General features: G+C 39.4%; 2 protein-coding genes across 3 annotated transcripts; both read right to left on the bottom strand.

Annotated features, from left to right (window-relative positions):
- Positions 1–2,494: 2,494 nt before the first annotated feature.
- Positions 2,495–3,467, bottom strand: LOC130074880 (uncharacterized). The gene is made up of 2 exons (XM_056239730.1): positions 2,817–3,467; positions 2,495–2,773 (listed from the first exon to the last, which is right to left on the bottom strand). Exons 1-2 carry the CDS (start codon positions 3,204–3,206, stop codon positions 2,519–2,521), a joined length of 645 nt encoding a protein of 214 aa, XP_056095705.1. The 5' UTR covers positions 3,207–3,467; the 3' UTR covers positions 2,495–2,518.
- A 2,303-nt stretch (positions 3,468–5,770) lies between these two features.
- LOC130074853 (delta-type opioid receptor) lies at positions 5,771–11,450 on the bottom strand. 2 transcript variants are annotated; one of them, XM_056239728.1, is made up of 4 exons: positions 11,279–11,450; positions 10,923–11,124; positions 7,852–8,207; positions 5,771–6,494 (listed from the first exon to the last, which is right to left on the bottom strand). In XM_056239728.1, exons 1-4 carry the CDS (start codon positions 11,331–11,333, stop codon positions 5,944–5,946), a joined length of 1,164 nt encoding a protein of 387 aa, XP_056095703.1. In that variant the 5' UTR covers positions 11,334–11,450; the 3' UTR covers positions 5,771–5,943. The 2 variants fall into 2 exon arrangements, with proteins under 2 accessions (XP_056095703.1, XP_056095704.1); XM_056239729.1 differs by having other exon boundaries at positions 10,923–11,130; positions 11,283–11,450.
- Between the last annotated feature and the right edge of the window lie 3,204 nt (positions 11,451–14,654).

Raw genomic sequence — 14,654 nt, 5'->3', positions numbered from 1 at the left:
AGTCAAGTCTTTGTAGATATTTGATTATTAACCAAAGGTTTACTACATTTTACTGCAATCAAGTTTTTTTTAGCAAGATTTTCAGATGACAAGCTACTCACCTAACTCAAGTTGTGCAATAGCAAATAATGAAATATCCAAATATATGCTATCAATTTTGTATTTTCATATTTACTTATCACTCGGGGCATAACTCTAAATGTGTTGTTTAAAAGGAAACCAATAAAGAATTTAAGTTATTGTTGACCCTCTGCTTTATGCAGCAATAGACTGAAACTTCAGATGTGTGCTAGTACTGCCACCTCCTGGAAATGCGGGCACTGATTGCAGCTTGGCTCGGAAGTGAAAGACAGGTGAAACATTAAAGACACATAAGTGGATAGATCGAGACTGAAACACTGAGGTGACCGAGCTTTTACAGTAGCAGGCCTCAAATTATGGAATAGTCTACCACTCAATCAGAACAGTTTCGTCATTTGCTACTTTCAAATTAAAGCTTAAAAAACAATTTATAAATGTAGATCCTTAGTGTACTTTATTAACCTTCAATTGTATTATATTTAATGTATTATTTATTCTATCACTTGTAATTGTATCGATTAATTTTATTATATTGTATTATTCTTTTACTGATTAATCTGTCCTGTTCAGCACTTTGGTCAACCATGGGTTGTTTTTAAATGTGATGAATGAATGAATGAATGAATGAATGAATGAATGAATGAATGAATGAATGAATGAATGAATGAATGAATGAATGAATGAATGAATGAATTCATCCATCCATCCATCCATCCATGAATGAATCCATCCATCCATCCATCCATCCATCCATCCATCCATCCATCCATCCATCCATCCATGGTCACTTCCCGACAAATTGGGTAAAGTATATTCTACTAAGAAAAATTTAACTAGCCAGTTCATCTCTGGTACTGCCTGGTCTTAAAAGTGAGATGGTATGGCTTAGCCAGACAGCGATTTGACCTTAAAAAGCAATATGAGAGGAAGAGGAAGATTGATATGTTGGTATATGAATTTTATCAGTAGTTATGTATTGGTATTTACATACAGTATATAAATAAACATAATAATAAAATGAAATGCATGTACAGTAGTTGAAAACACAATTCTTCCCCAAAAAAAGGGCGGACCTGGAAGAGTAGGTGTCCATGGCGGAGCCAGAAGAGTAGAAGACCACCACAGCAGATCAGGCAGAACTGGGGACCACCACAGTGGACGACCTCCAGGTCAGAGCAGGCAGAACTGGACACCACCACAATGGATCAGGCGGAGCTGGAAACCACTACGGTGGAGCAGAAGACCACCTTTTGGGGGCGACCTCCGTGGTCGTGTCAGGGCCGACAGAGAGTTCAGGGATCACCTCTGTGGTCGTGTCAGGGCCGACAGAGAGTTCAGGGATCACCTCTGTGGTCGTGTCAGGGCCGACAGAGAGTTCAGGGATCACCTCTGTGGTTGTGTAAGGGGGGGCCGACAGAGAGTTCAGGGATCACCTCTGTGGTCGTGTCAGGGCCGACAGAGAGTTCAGGGATCACCTCTGTGGTTGTGTAAGGGCCGACAGAGAGTTCAGGGATCACCTCTGTGGTTGTGTAAGGGCCGACAGAGAGTTCAGGGATCACCTCTGTGGTCGTGTCAGGGCAGACAGAGAGTTCAGGGATCACCTCTGTGGTCGTGTCAGGGCAGACAGAGAGTTCAGGGATCACCTCTGTGGTCGTGTCAGGGCAGACAGAGAGTTCAGGGATCACCTCTGTGGTTGTGTAAGGGCAGACAGAGAGTTCAGGGATCACCTCTGTGGTCGTGTCAGGGCCGACAGAGAGTTCAGGGATCACCTCTGTGGTCGTGTCAGGGCAGACAGAGAGTTCAGGGGCGACCTCCGTGGTCGTGTCATGGCTGACAGAGAGTTCAGGGATCACCTCCGTGGTCGTGTCAGGGCCGAAAGAGAGTTCAGGGATCACCTCCGTGGTCGTGTCAGGGCAGACAGAGAGTTCAGGGATCACCTCTGTGGTTGTGTCAGGGCAGACAGAGAGTTCAGGGATCACCTCCGTGGTCGTGTCAGGGCAGACAGAGAGTTCAGGGATCACCTCTGTGGTCGTGTCAGGGCAGACAGAGAGTTCAGGGGCGACCTCCGTGGTCGTGTCAGGGCAGACAGGACGTTCAGGGGTGACCTCCGTGGTTGTGTCAGGGCAGACAGGACTTTTAGGGCAACCTCCGTGGTTGTGTCAAGGCAGACAGAGAGTTCAGAGGGCGACCTCCATGGTCGTGTTAGGGCAGACAGAGAGTTCAGGGGCGACCTCCGTGGTCGTGTCATGGCTGACAGAGAGTTCAGGGATCACCTCCGTGGTCGTGTCAGGGCCGAAAGAGAGTTCAGGGATCACCTCTGTGGTCGTGTCAGGGCAGACAGAGAGTTCAGGGGCGACCTCCGTGGTCGTGTCAGGGCCGACAAAGAGTTCAGGGATCACCTCTGTGGTCGTGTCAGGGCAGACAGAGAGTTCAGGGATCACCTCTGTGGTCGTGTCAGGGCAGACAGAGAGTTCAGGGGCGACCTCCGTGGTCGTGTCAGGGCAGACAGGACGTTCAGGTGCGACCTCCGGGGTGGTGTCAGGGCAGACAGAGAGTTCAGGGGCGACCTCCGTGGTTGTGTCAGGGCAGACAGGACGTTCAGGTGCGACCTCCGGGGTCGTGTCAGGGCAGACAGAGAGTTCAGGGGTGACCTCCGTGGTTGTGTCAGGGCAGACAGGACTTTTAGGGCAACCTCCGTGGTTGTGTCAAGGCAGACAGAGAGTTCAGAGGGCAACCTCCGTGTTCGTGTCAGGGCAGACAGCACGTTCAGGGGCGACCTCCGTGGTCGTTTCAGGGTAGACAGAGAGTTCAAGGGCGACCTCCGTGGTCGTGTCAGGGCAGACAGTGAGTTCAGGGGCGACCTCAGTGGTCGTGTCAGGGCAGAAAGGACGTTCAGGTGCGTCCTCCGTGGTCGTGTCAGGGCAGACAGGACGTTCAGGTGCGACCTCCGTGGTCGTGTCAGGGCCGACAGAGAGTTCAGGGACGCCCTCCGTAGTCATATCAGGCCCGACAGATAGTTCAGGAATGACCTCCGTGGTCATGTCAGAGCAAACAGAGAATTCAAAGGCGGTCTCCTTGGTCATGTCAGAGCAGACAGAGAGTTTAAATGCAGCCTCCTTGGACATGCCAGAGCTAGCAGAGAGTTCAGGGACAGTTTCCTTGGCCGTTATCAGATAGGCTAAGGGTTCACGAGCAGACACCGCCGTCCCGGGAGGAGTTGTAGATGTGCATCACAAACACATAAGATTGCCATTACAGGATGCACAGCCGATGGCGGTAGGACCTCTGGGACTGACCACCGGACTTGGGACAACCGGACTTGGATGCACGGAGACCACCTGACTTGGATGCGATAAGACTCGACAAGGAACACAAGAAACACTGGGGTTTAAATACACAAGGGGTTATAGGCAAACAAGACACACCTGGGAATAAATCACAGAAATAATTAGCAAGAACTACAAAGGACTACAAAACATGGCACGGCACAGGAAATAACATAAAAGTCCATGGGACCAGGGGAACCATTTTTGTGCGTGTATGTGAGAGAGTATTTGTGCGTGTGTTAGTTGGGAAAGAAAGGGTAAGGAATACAGATCATAAACCTATTATCTGATCCACACTCCGGAGCAGAAGGTGGCAGTAAACCAACAAGCTGAATGCCAACCGCCGTAAAACAAAAAAGAAGAAGACGACCTCTAGGGGAGCGTGATTTCCCCCGGATCCCTAAACCTAACCGTCATTGTAACCTTAATCAAAGAAATTAGCTGCAGGGCGGGATTTCCACTGAAATGATTTGGGGGGAAAAATTATTCTCCAGGGGAACACAGGCCAGGATCATGACAATAGTAAAGTGATTTTCAATCATCATTGACAGGCTGAGACGAAGATATGGACAAAACACATCTTTCTTAATTCAGGGTCTTCTGGCAGCTTTATTTACAAAAATGAAATGTCCTCAATAATTTCAATGACTAGCTAGTCAGAAATTATCAATATGGTTAGTGAAAAAGAAAATGACAACCAAAAAAGGATTTGTGGGTTATAATTATTCTTAATAAGATCTAATTGTTGTTTACTAATAAATAATACTTGACCAGAAATTGTATTTATATTTTTATTCAGAGATATTTGTATAATATATAATAAATATAACACTTTATTATTTTATGACACATTTTCATTTATGTATTTGCCAGACACTTTTATCCAAGGAGACTTACATTGTATTTAAAGTATTTTATCGGTTCATGCAGTCCCTGGTTATCAAACCAATTGGCACAAAAAGAATAAGACAATACGTTCTTCTACACATTCTAAAATGCAACATGCATTATTCAGTCACTCTCTACACAACTTATTTCCTCACTTAACCAATCTGTATAGAAGAACAAGAAGTTAATTTATGCACTCTTTATAATTTGCGTCCCTTCAGCCAAGAATATAATTAAAATAGTTTAAAAGCTGAAGTGGGACAGGATGAAGCATGGCATAAGGAGCATGTATCAAGCATTAGAAGACCATCTGGTTGGCACTTCACACCACACAGACAAAAACAGATGTTTCTAAGATCCTTCACAACAGCGTGTTCCTTGAAAGCTGGCCAAGATCAAGAAAACATCCTCTCAATCCCACCACGGAACAAACGGATGAAACTCAGAAATCAACAGTTGCTTTTTTTCTGGGAAAGATTATTGTCTTCGTTAGCACCAACCTGTCATGAATCACTGTCAAACCATTTAGTTGAAAATAAATACTTACAAGCTCGTCATTATATACAGGAAAGTACTTTGTCATCAGTACTGTGATATCTCAGTCATTAAATATCAATTTCTTTAAATAACGTTACTGTACTCTTTTAAGTATCTAATATACTGTACACTACTATTCAAAAGTGTGAGGTCTGTTTCTGAAAGATGTTTATACTCAACAAGGCTGTATTTATTTAATTAAAAACAGGGCAGTAAAAACAGTAATATTGTGAAATATTATTTTCTTTTTAAATATATTTTAAAATTATTATTTTTTTCTATATGATGGCAAAAGATTTTTTTCTGAACACTTATTGTCAATGTAGAAAACAGTTGTGATGCTTAATATGTTTGTGGAAAACGTTATTCTTTTTTTCAGGATTCTCTGATGAATAGTCAAGTCAAGTCAAGTCATCTTCATTTATATAGCGCTTTTAACAATACAGATTGTTCCAAAGCGGCTTTACAGTGATAAAGAGTTTTTAGTTTAGTTTTAAGAATAGAAAGAATAGCATATATATACACATATATATATATATATATATATATATATATATATACTGTATATATATATATAGTCTTGACTGTCACTTTTGATCAATTTATTGCATCCTTGCTGAATAAAAGTATTAATTTCTTTCAAAAATAAATTACTGACCCCAGACTTCTGAACGGTGTATATATGTTGATATGTAATTTACTCAAAAGTTAGGCTACACATGCACACACACACATACATTTTTTAACAGCTGTTAAAAAAATAAATCAACAAATATTTTGCATGTGCAATTCCAATAAACCAGTTTCATAACAAAAGCAGTGCACTTAGAAAATAAAATACCAATTACATCGTAATTAAAAGTATAAGATAATATAAAAGTAAAATAATTTAAAATAATTATTTTGTATAAATAAAATATAATTAATTGGTTATTTATATAAGGGCTACAATAAACCATGTAAAGATTATACATTATAAGACTCAAAAAGCAGGGGAAAAGGCCCTTTTTTGTTCCATGTGAAACAATCCATACTTCCAATTCTGAATCACCACAAATCCTCTGCCAGCTAAATTCCGAGGTTACCATGCAAGAATACAGCCATAAACTCTCTAATCCACACACATTGGAATGGCACCTTCATCAATAACCACCTCTTTTTCTTCCTCCTCAGCACATTCTCTCTCCTGCCTCAGTGATCTCTTGCGCTGCTCGTCTAGGAGCAAACTGGAGTTGGCCGGGATACAGAACTCACGGAAGCACCGCTTGAAGTTTTCATCCAGGAAGGCATAGAGGACAGGGTTTAAGCAACTGTTAGCATAACCCAGAGCAATGCAGAAATGCATGGCTGCAATTGAGGACTGCCTGGCCCCAAGATCCACATGCCCCAAAGCCTGGATCAAAGCTAAGACCTGCACCGGCATCCAGCACAACACAAAAGCAGCTACCACAGACAGTACCATATAGGTGATTCTCCTCAGATTCCGGTCTTTCTCTCTTGAGCCGGACAGGAGACGGACACTGTGCAGTCGTCGTACCATCAAGCCGTAGCAGACGCTTATGATCACCACAGGAATCAAGAAAGAGAAGAGGAACACACAAATCCCAAACACTGGCCCCCAGTGTTCTTTTGGTTTAGGCAGGTTCAGTATGCACTCGGCACCTGCACAGAGATAAAGTCAGGGAATGAATCAAAAGTTTCATAGTGCCTTGATTTACAATGAATCATGAGCGGACTGATGAAATGGAAAGCAACATCTTCCTTTTTTGGAAGGGAACACAAGTGAGCAGAGTGATTGAATGGATGCATGTTTACTATTCAAAAGTGCACAAAGTCAATTTCTTCTGCTTAATAAGTTCTTCTGAACAGCACTTTTGACAAATACACAACTGTTCAAAAGTTTGGGGTCGGTAAGATTTTTTTCATGTTTTTAAAGTATTTTATGCTCACCACGGCTATGTTTATTTAATAAAAAATACAGTAAAACGTAATTACGTAAAAAAGAATACGTTAAAATGTAATGTATTGCTGTGATGGCAAAGCTGATTTTCCTCCAGTCTTCAGTGTCACATGATCCTTCAGAAATCATTCCAAAATGCTTATGTTGAAAACAGTTCAGTCGTGACAACTCTCGCAGTGGATAAATTTCAAGAGCATTTAAAGCATGGAATATACATAGGCTTGATTTTGGCGGACGAGATCTGCTACGCTGCTGCTGTTGCTGAGCAAATACACAAATTTGTTCAGCTTAGTCAAAAATAACAAAGGAAAGGCTGCTGCAAGAATGGTAGAACCCCGTAGCAGATCTACAGGTGGCGCTGGGGAGGAGGAGGGATAAGGGAAGCTTTCATATCGTGCAGCGTGCCGATACGGGCTAGGGTACGATAAATATAATGATCACAGGGATTTGGAAGTGCTTCTGATTGGCTCGTGCCGCGCCGTGAAAGACCTAATCAGCATTCGGTAGTTTCATGCCTGAACTTTATATTTGTGCTACTTAACATATTTGTGGAAACCGCAATACATATTTTTCAGTATGAATTGAGGTTCAAATGAACAGCATTTATTTTTAAATGAAATCTTTTGTATCATTATAAATGTCTTTACTGTCACTTTTGATCAACTAAATGCATACTTGCTGAATAAAAGTATTAATTTAATAAAAAATACTTTTAAATGGTAGTGTTTCAAATGTTGTACACTATAATAATTCAAGTAATCATTATTAATCAGTCATATAAGGGTATATTTTAATTGTATTTAAATGCCAATTTGGTTGATGCTAATTGAATGTTTGTTTGCTTTTTTAGATCAAACAAAAATTGGCAAAAACTTGCTTAGTGCACCTTTAAATCATGGTAAGACTTTATATATTATCATTTTAGGTACAACTGCCTAAGTAAAAGTAAAACATCAACATGACAACATCAATCAGACAAAAATAGATTCACATTTTCATGACATGATGAACCAACATGCTCCAGAATGGCAGGTTGACACAGGATAATGAGAAAACTACCGTAAACATCCTCCTCCACCTGACCCATGATCATAACAGGCAGTCCCACAGCTGATGCCAGCACCCACACCGCCACGTTGATCAGCTTGGCCCGGAGCGGGGTGCGAACTGTCAGGGAGCGAACGGGGTGGCAGATGGCTATGTAGCGATCCACACTCATTATGGTCAAGGTGAAGACACTTGTGAACATGTTGTAATAGTCAATGGCCATCACAACCTTGCACAGAGCCAAACCAAATGGCCAGAAACCAAGGATGACATCCGTGCCTTGGAAAGGAAGAGTGGCCAGGACTAGTGCATCAGCCAAGGCCAGGTTAAAGATGTAAATGTTGGTGGCCGTTTTCATCTTTGTGTACCTGCAGCATGTACAAATATCACTCTTAGAAGAATAAGAGTAATTAAATAAGAGTAATTAAAGCTGGAGTGTTTCATTTCTGAATACAAATAAATATATAATACATTTTCATAAAAAAAAATACTATATATATGTGTGTGTTTTTGTTGTTGTTTTTTTTGCATAAAACAAGATTTTTAACAAATAAAAAACTTCAAATAACTAAATAAAACCTAGTTTATGTTTATATGCATCAAAGATTCTCAGAGATATTTTTATTTAAATAAAGTCCTTTTTAACTTGGAAACACAGTATTATATTATATTTATCATCTGCCATTGTTTGAAATGCCCTGCTAGATGGCATGACCTATTGACAAAGACAAGGACAAGCAAGAGCATCATTCAAAAAACACATGACCATGACTATAGAGGAATCTTCAGTATTCCACGTGTTATATAATGATGAATATTTCATGTGAACTATAAAGCAGTCATTCTTATCTTCAAATATGCAGTTTAAAAGTGATCAAATTAAATATATTGTCTCTTTCTGGATATAGGTAGACTGCCACTTTTCAGTCCAAATTCAGTAAAGCTCTGAGACAGGCTTAGAAGGTAAATAAATTGCAGGCAGTGCTTGGTAACCAGCCTAGCAACAGGTTTTAAAATAAGCCCATAGGACTATATATCAGCACGTCTGAGTAATGACCATAAATACGTGAATGCATGAACACGCATCACAACACAGAGCTTAAAGACAAAGACGTATTGCTTTTCCCACGTATAAACAAGCATGCACAAACTATATCTTTAAGGATGTTTTCCCTTAATAACATGAGGTGATGCAGTAAATCTATTTTCTGACTCGTAATTATGAGGCAGTTTTCCTTGTACATTAGATCAGCAAGGAATTCCTTCATAATTATACCTTCAACAAAATACAGGCATGAGAGAGGCGAGACAAAATTACTAGATGGCAATGTTTGTCAAACGAGTGCGAGTCGGTAAATTAGGAGGACATTTTGCATTTTCGCTCTGCAATCAAACCTACATAATTCCACTTTCCCTGAATTAAACCTCATGTTTAATGATTGTAACACTCATTGTGTATAATGTGAACTCCTGTGCTGATCGAAAAGCTGTGTCTTGGCCCCCGTCTACAGCTGTTTCACGCCAGGGAGGTTTGGACAAGAACCAAATGTTTATTTAGCATTGTAATGAACAAGCAGGCTTGTGACACCACGTTGGCAGGACAAGTGCTCCGATGGATTAGCAAGCATCAGAAAAGAGAAAATGCTGTCGCAAATATTTCACTGTGCAGTTCAGGGCAAGAACAAGACAAAAATGAGTTGCAGGTCTGATCTGGTGAAAAAAACAATGCAATTAATAACATAGCTATATACGGTGATTGTTTTAATCATTTTAAAAAGGGAGAAAACGCTTCTCATATCTTTTTTTGCGTTCAATCAAACTGTTCTGTATTTGGCCGAAAAAATTTTGGTAGAAGAAAACCAAATTAGGAAACTTCTGTGTTGCGTGAAATCTGAGTGCAAACAAATCCAGCTGAGTACCACCCAACATACATTAAAACCTAAAATGAACATTCCCAGAAATGTAGCTATTGGTTTTCCTGAAAATAACCGCATGAGAACCATATATTAACGTTAGGGGCGCTTCTATAATCGAAAATGTGAATCATAAGAAACATTTCAAATAATGACCCAAGTTAATAAAAAAAGACATGATGAAGTAATGTTGCAATAACATGAACATATGATGAAGCTTTTTTTAACCCTATAAAGTATCATATTTGATTCATGAAGTTCTAAAGCTTCTAAATATCAACATGATCAAAACTTTATTGCAAAATGCCTTAGTTCAAACGTTTTAGCAAGTAAAGGCCTTTTAGTAAAATTCTATAATATACTATACATAGTTCAGGTCGTGGTCTTTTTGTTGTGAAATTTTAAATAACTTTTATAAAGTAAATGTAAATATAACATTTATTTTGTTTGAAGACAAACATTTGGCTGGACTGAGGCAATTTGGGTTTACCTGATTATCCATACATCAGTTTATAAAAAGAATAGTAAGTAATAGCTTCAAATGTGATACAATGGGTTTTTGAGGCTTTTATTTGTACATCTCATAATCATCATTGTATTGCATTGCATTATTATGTTTTGTCCCCTGCAATTAATGCTATGAGCTTTGATCATAAAACATTTAAATATGATCTTACTAAGACATATTGGGAAACACAAAGTAACGACTGATATTTATATGCGTTTTATGTAAGTAGTTTACTATACTGTTATAAAAATCTCATTGATTTACATTACAAGCAGAATTTCATCTTACTTTTTGATCATATAAAAAATAACATTGCACTAAAATGCATATTTGTGCTCAATTTGGGTTATTTTCTTCCTCGAGTGTGAGCTCCATATTCTCACTATATTATAATATGTATGGCATGGGGCGGGCCATAAAAGCCTTATGTATCAAATATGATGCAGAAAATAAAACACATATGTTCCATATCAAAAAAATCTGAACTTCCAGACTATTATTACATATGGGAGGCTTTACAGTGCTAACTTTATAAATATCCCTTCTCGCCTCAAATGCTTTAAACTGATTCTCCTCTATATTTGACCATATCGACCTCTCACTAGTCTAGCTAGTTAGTATACACAAAGTTAATATGCAGCAGACCGAACACTTATTCTCACCTGATAATTACATACATGACCAGACAGTTCCCCACGAGCCCCACCACGCACACTATCAAGTAGACCACAACGACGGTGATCTTTGCGCTCCTAGGCAGCGGTTCGTCACCATCTAGCCCACTTAAATTCCCCTGAAAACGCGAGTCGTTGAACATCTGTTGGACGTCGGACAACTCGAGCAATTCCATCGTGAAGAGAGCGCCTAAAACTGTAGAAGAGAACATAGAATACTAACAAAAACTTGTATATGTCTCACAACAAGCAATTGAATAGACTCCAATCAGGTTTAAACGACGCCCACACCATTCAATATCTTTGTATCCTCTCTGAGGGAGTAGTATTGTAAAGTAGGCTACTTACCTCATGAAAGTGCAAACCAAGCTTAAAGTATGTGACGCTGTCCGGTGACATTGCAGAGAGGTGGATCCATCTTAACTCAAGAAAAAAGACATTCTTGCCGCTAAAGATTTCATGCGCAGCGAGACGAATCTCCTCACCGTAGAGTGCGTCGTTCACTTCTCGCACATTAAGACGTTACAGTAATCAAACATTGCGCGTGCGCGCGCTCGCGTGACGCGTCTGAGTACAAGTTTAGCTCCAGGGTTGGTTGCTTGCTACACTTTTCATTCCTTGTTGAGTATCTCTATTCTAATGGAACAAACATTGAGATAACCTAGCTAGGTACAAAAGAAATCTTAAGTCCCTGGGTTTAAAAGTTTAAAAATTTAATGTCACAAAATATTTGATTTATTATGATAGGCTAATTGATGTTTACAATATTTTTTTGTAAAAGAAAAAATGAATCAGTATTAATTATGTACACACATTCTTTAAATACTGTATAAACTAAAAATACAAAAAAGTGATTTAAATAACCAGTAGCAAGACTCACTGTTTTGTCTTTTTTTGTTTTCAAGACTCACTGTTCTGCTCCTCAATATATAGTAACAGTTAGGATTAGACTATTCAAAGCATGTGGAAGCAAAGTAGAACATCATCTTAGCTGATACAGAACTAAACAGGTTAACCAGTTTACCTGGTATAATAATTTCGGACTATTATGACTATATTTTCGAAATGGTCAAAAGGTTGCAGTCTTTTAAGCTTCAGTCTATGGAGACATCAAGGCATCCAGCCAAAAGTGCATTGCAATAATTGAGTCTTAAAGTTATGAATGAATGACCTAACTCCTCAGTGTCTTGAATATATATATATATATATATATATATATATATATATATATATATATATATATATATATATATATAAGAAATTCCCATATAAATGTAGCAAAAGAAAATTACTAGACATGTAGTTTTTGATGCAATCTGCCATCTTGGAAAACTGTCAAGTTTCATCTGGTCTAGAGGAAATATGGAGCTGTTTGTCTTCTGCATAACAATGAAAGCTAAAGGCTAACGCTGCCTAAAAGGAGCATGCAAGAGTGTTATTGCTTTATACAGAGAGAAACTGCCCTCTGCTGAAGGGCATTGCACAAGATAAGCTGCAACCTTTTTGCCTTGGAATTCACCACAGACCTCATGTGAAATATCATATGACTGTTTCAGAACAATGAATTCAGCAAAACAATAGGTGGATAATATTGGTGAAATATTGAGATTTGGAGCATAATGCAGTTAAAGGTCATTATAGGCTATACCCATGTGTCTTCCGTTGAGATTAGTTACTTGGATGAACTAAAACAATTATAAATGCACATAAATATAATGAGGAACCAAGTGAAGAGTACTAAGTACTGCTTTCGAAATAATATTGTGGTAGCTTTACACTTTAAGATTATTTTGCTGTGCAGCGTTTAAAGCACAGAGCTAAGTAAAACACTCACATATAACCTTGAGAGGAAAATTTACAATGCCTTTGCCAGTGCCATCTTATTTACAGTGAAAGCCTTTACTCATGGCTGTTGGTGATGCAGTATGACAGAGAGAGAGAGAGAGAGAGAGAGAGAGAGAGAGAGAGAGAGAGAGAGAGAGAGAGAGAGAGAGAGAGAGAGAGAGAGAGAGAGAGAGAGAGAGAGAGAGAGAGAGAGAGAGAGAGAGAATATTTTTATAGTTATGTTGTGCTGTGGGCTACAGCGTGTTTATAAGGCAGCACACTCGGCTGACACCACTCAGTTCGTGGTGGAGATAAATGAGGGGATATTTTGTATCCCTGTGGAGAACATTCGCTGAAATGTGAGGCAATCAATTTTCGACCAGCACTCACAAAACAGCAGCTCTGAAAAGCAGAGGTTTGAAGACTCCGAGCGATGCCAGGGACAAAATGAGCCAATGAGCTGGAGAGGAACTGGAAATGATAGCAGTGACAGGCGAGAGGCAATGTGGTGACAGGTGGAAGAGAAACAAAAGGTATAAAAACGAGTAATGTGAAATGGACACTGAATTGTTCATTTGAAATGCCTCTTCCTCACCAAGCCATGCTATGTGTGTGCCTTGAAGCATGTGTGTTTTTAATGGCATTTGGGTTCAAAACAGAAACAAACATGCTGGATAAATATATTTTCCTCTCAAAAGAGATTCTATGTGTTTAGACAAACACAACGTTAACCCTGTGTATAATCACCATTACATCGCCTTTAAATGCCCTCCAGTGCAATTGAATGAGGAGTAATGGCTAATAGAAACACTTAGAAAGTCTGAGATAATGACATTCACAATACCAGTGACCTGAGTGCTCAATAAAAGCACGTCCTTAAGAGTTCCGCATGGAATGCAGCAATCGTTATTAAAGAAGAGGAGACCAGAGGGAAATTGTCACACGCTCAATAACTCAAATGAGAAGTAATGATTAAAATGAATCAGCATAGCATGTTCAGTAAGACACTTTATCTGACAGAGAAAGAAAGGCCATTTCACATAAGTGTCTTTAAGATCTCTGCAATAACATTTTGATCTCCATTATTTTTAAGATGTTCTGTTAAACTTGAATGAGATCAATAAGCTTCTAGCTAGTTAGTTGTTAAAGGTGCTCTAAGCGATGTCACGCGTTTTTCGGCCAAAACATTTTTTGTCACATACAGCAAACATCTCCTCACTATCCACTGGCTGCCTGTCCCCTGAACACACTGTAAAGAAACGCGATCTCTGTAGACAGCCCAGGCTCCACACACAGCAACAAAAACAAACTGCGGCGACCCGCTCCCCGAAACATGACAAACAGTTCCAGCCAATCACCGACAAGAAGGACTTGGGGGCGGGGTTTGGGGGGTTAGTGCGCGGATGAGGAGGAGGGAGGGTCTAGCTAGCCTCCGTTTTGTTTGACAATACTTTAAACGTCAACAAGAAGTGACGTCACCCGACATCGCTTAGAGAACCTTTAATCTTGGTTGCAGCAAAGCAGAATTTAATTATGGCTGCTAGACAATTCTGATTTTAACACTTGTTAGGTTTATACTTTTTTGTAAATGTATACTAACATCAGTATAATGACCTTGTTCTTTCGCCTAAAATAGATTAATGTTTCAGAAGATTAACAAATAATATAAGATATAATGTAAAATGATATAATATAATATAAGATATTATTGTATATAGTGTTCATACATGTCTTAGAGCTATAATTAAAATTGCACCAGTATCTTCCTAATTAAGAGAATGTGTTTCATGTGAAATTATGAAAAAGACAATATGATATTACCCTGCCCTCTTCTGGTGATATTAGGTATTACGGAACAGCAGTTTTCAATTATCCTACTACTTACTTCCGTCACTG

The sequence above is a fragment of the Rhinichthys klamathensis genome, unplaced genomic scaffold, assembly GCF_029890125.1.
Source record: "Rhinichthys klamathensis goyatoka isolate OS25496 unplaced genomic scaffold, OSU_Roscu_1.1 h1tg000020l_1, whole genome shotgun sequence".
Classification (NCBI taxonomy): Eukaryota; Metazoa; Chordata; class Actinopteri; order Cypriniformes; family Leuciscidae; genus Rhinichthys; species Rhinichthys klamathensis.
The sequence above is the reverse complement of the archived record's forward strand: the minus strand, read 5'-3'. Positions and strand labels throughout refer to the sequence as shown.

Bases quoted from the DNA above. Each gene is read 5' to 3' on its own strand.
- LOC130074880 (XM_056239730.1), bottom strand. From the start codon at position 3,206: ATGTCCAAGGAGGCTGCATTTAAACTCTCTGTCTGCTCTGACATGACC. The intron at 2,774-2,816 runs GTTGCCCTCTGA...ACAACCACGGAG, and splicing joins GCCCTGACACGAACACGGAG to GTTGCCCTAAAAGTCCTGTC.
- LOC130074853 (XM_056239728.1), bottom strand. From the start codon at position 11,333: ATGTCACCGGACAGCGTCACATACTTTAAGCTTGGTTTGCACTTTCAT. The intron at 11,125-11,278 runs GTAGCCTACTTT...CTACAGTTTTAG, and splicing joins TTTGCACTTTCATGAGGTAA to GCGCTCTCTTCACGATGGAA. The intron at 8,208-10,922 runs GTGAGAATAAGT...TACATGCTGCAG, and splicing joins GTCATGTATGTAATTATCAG to GTACACAAAGATGAAAACGG.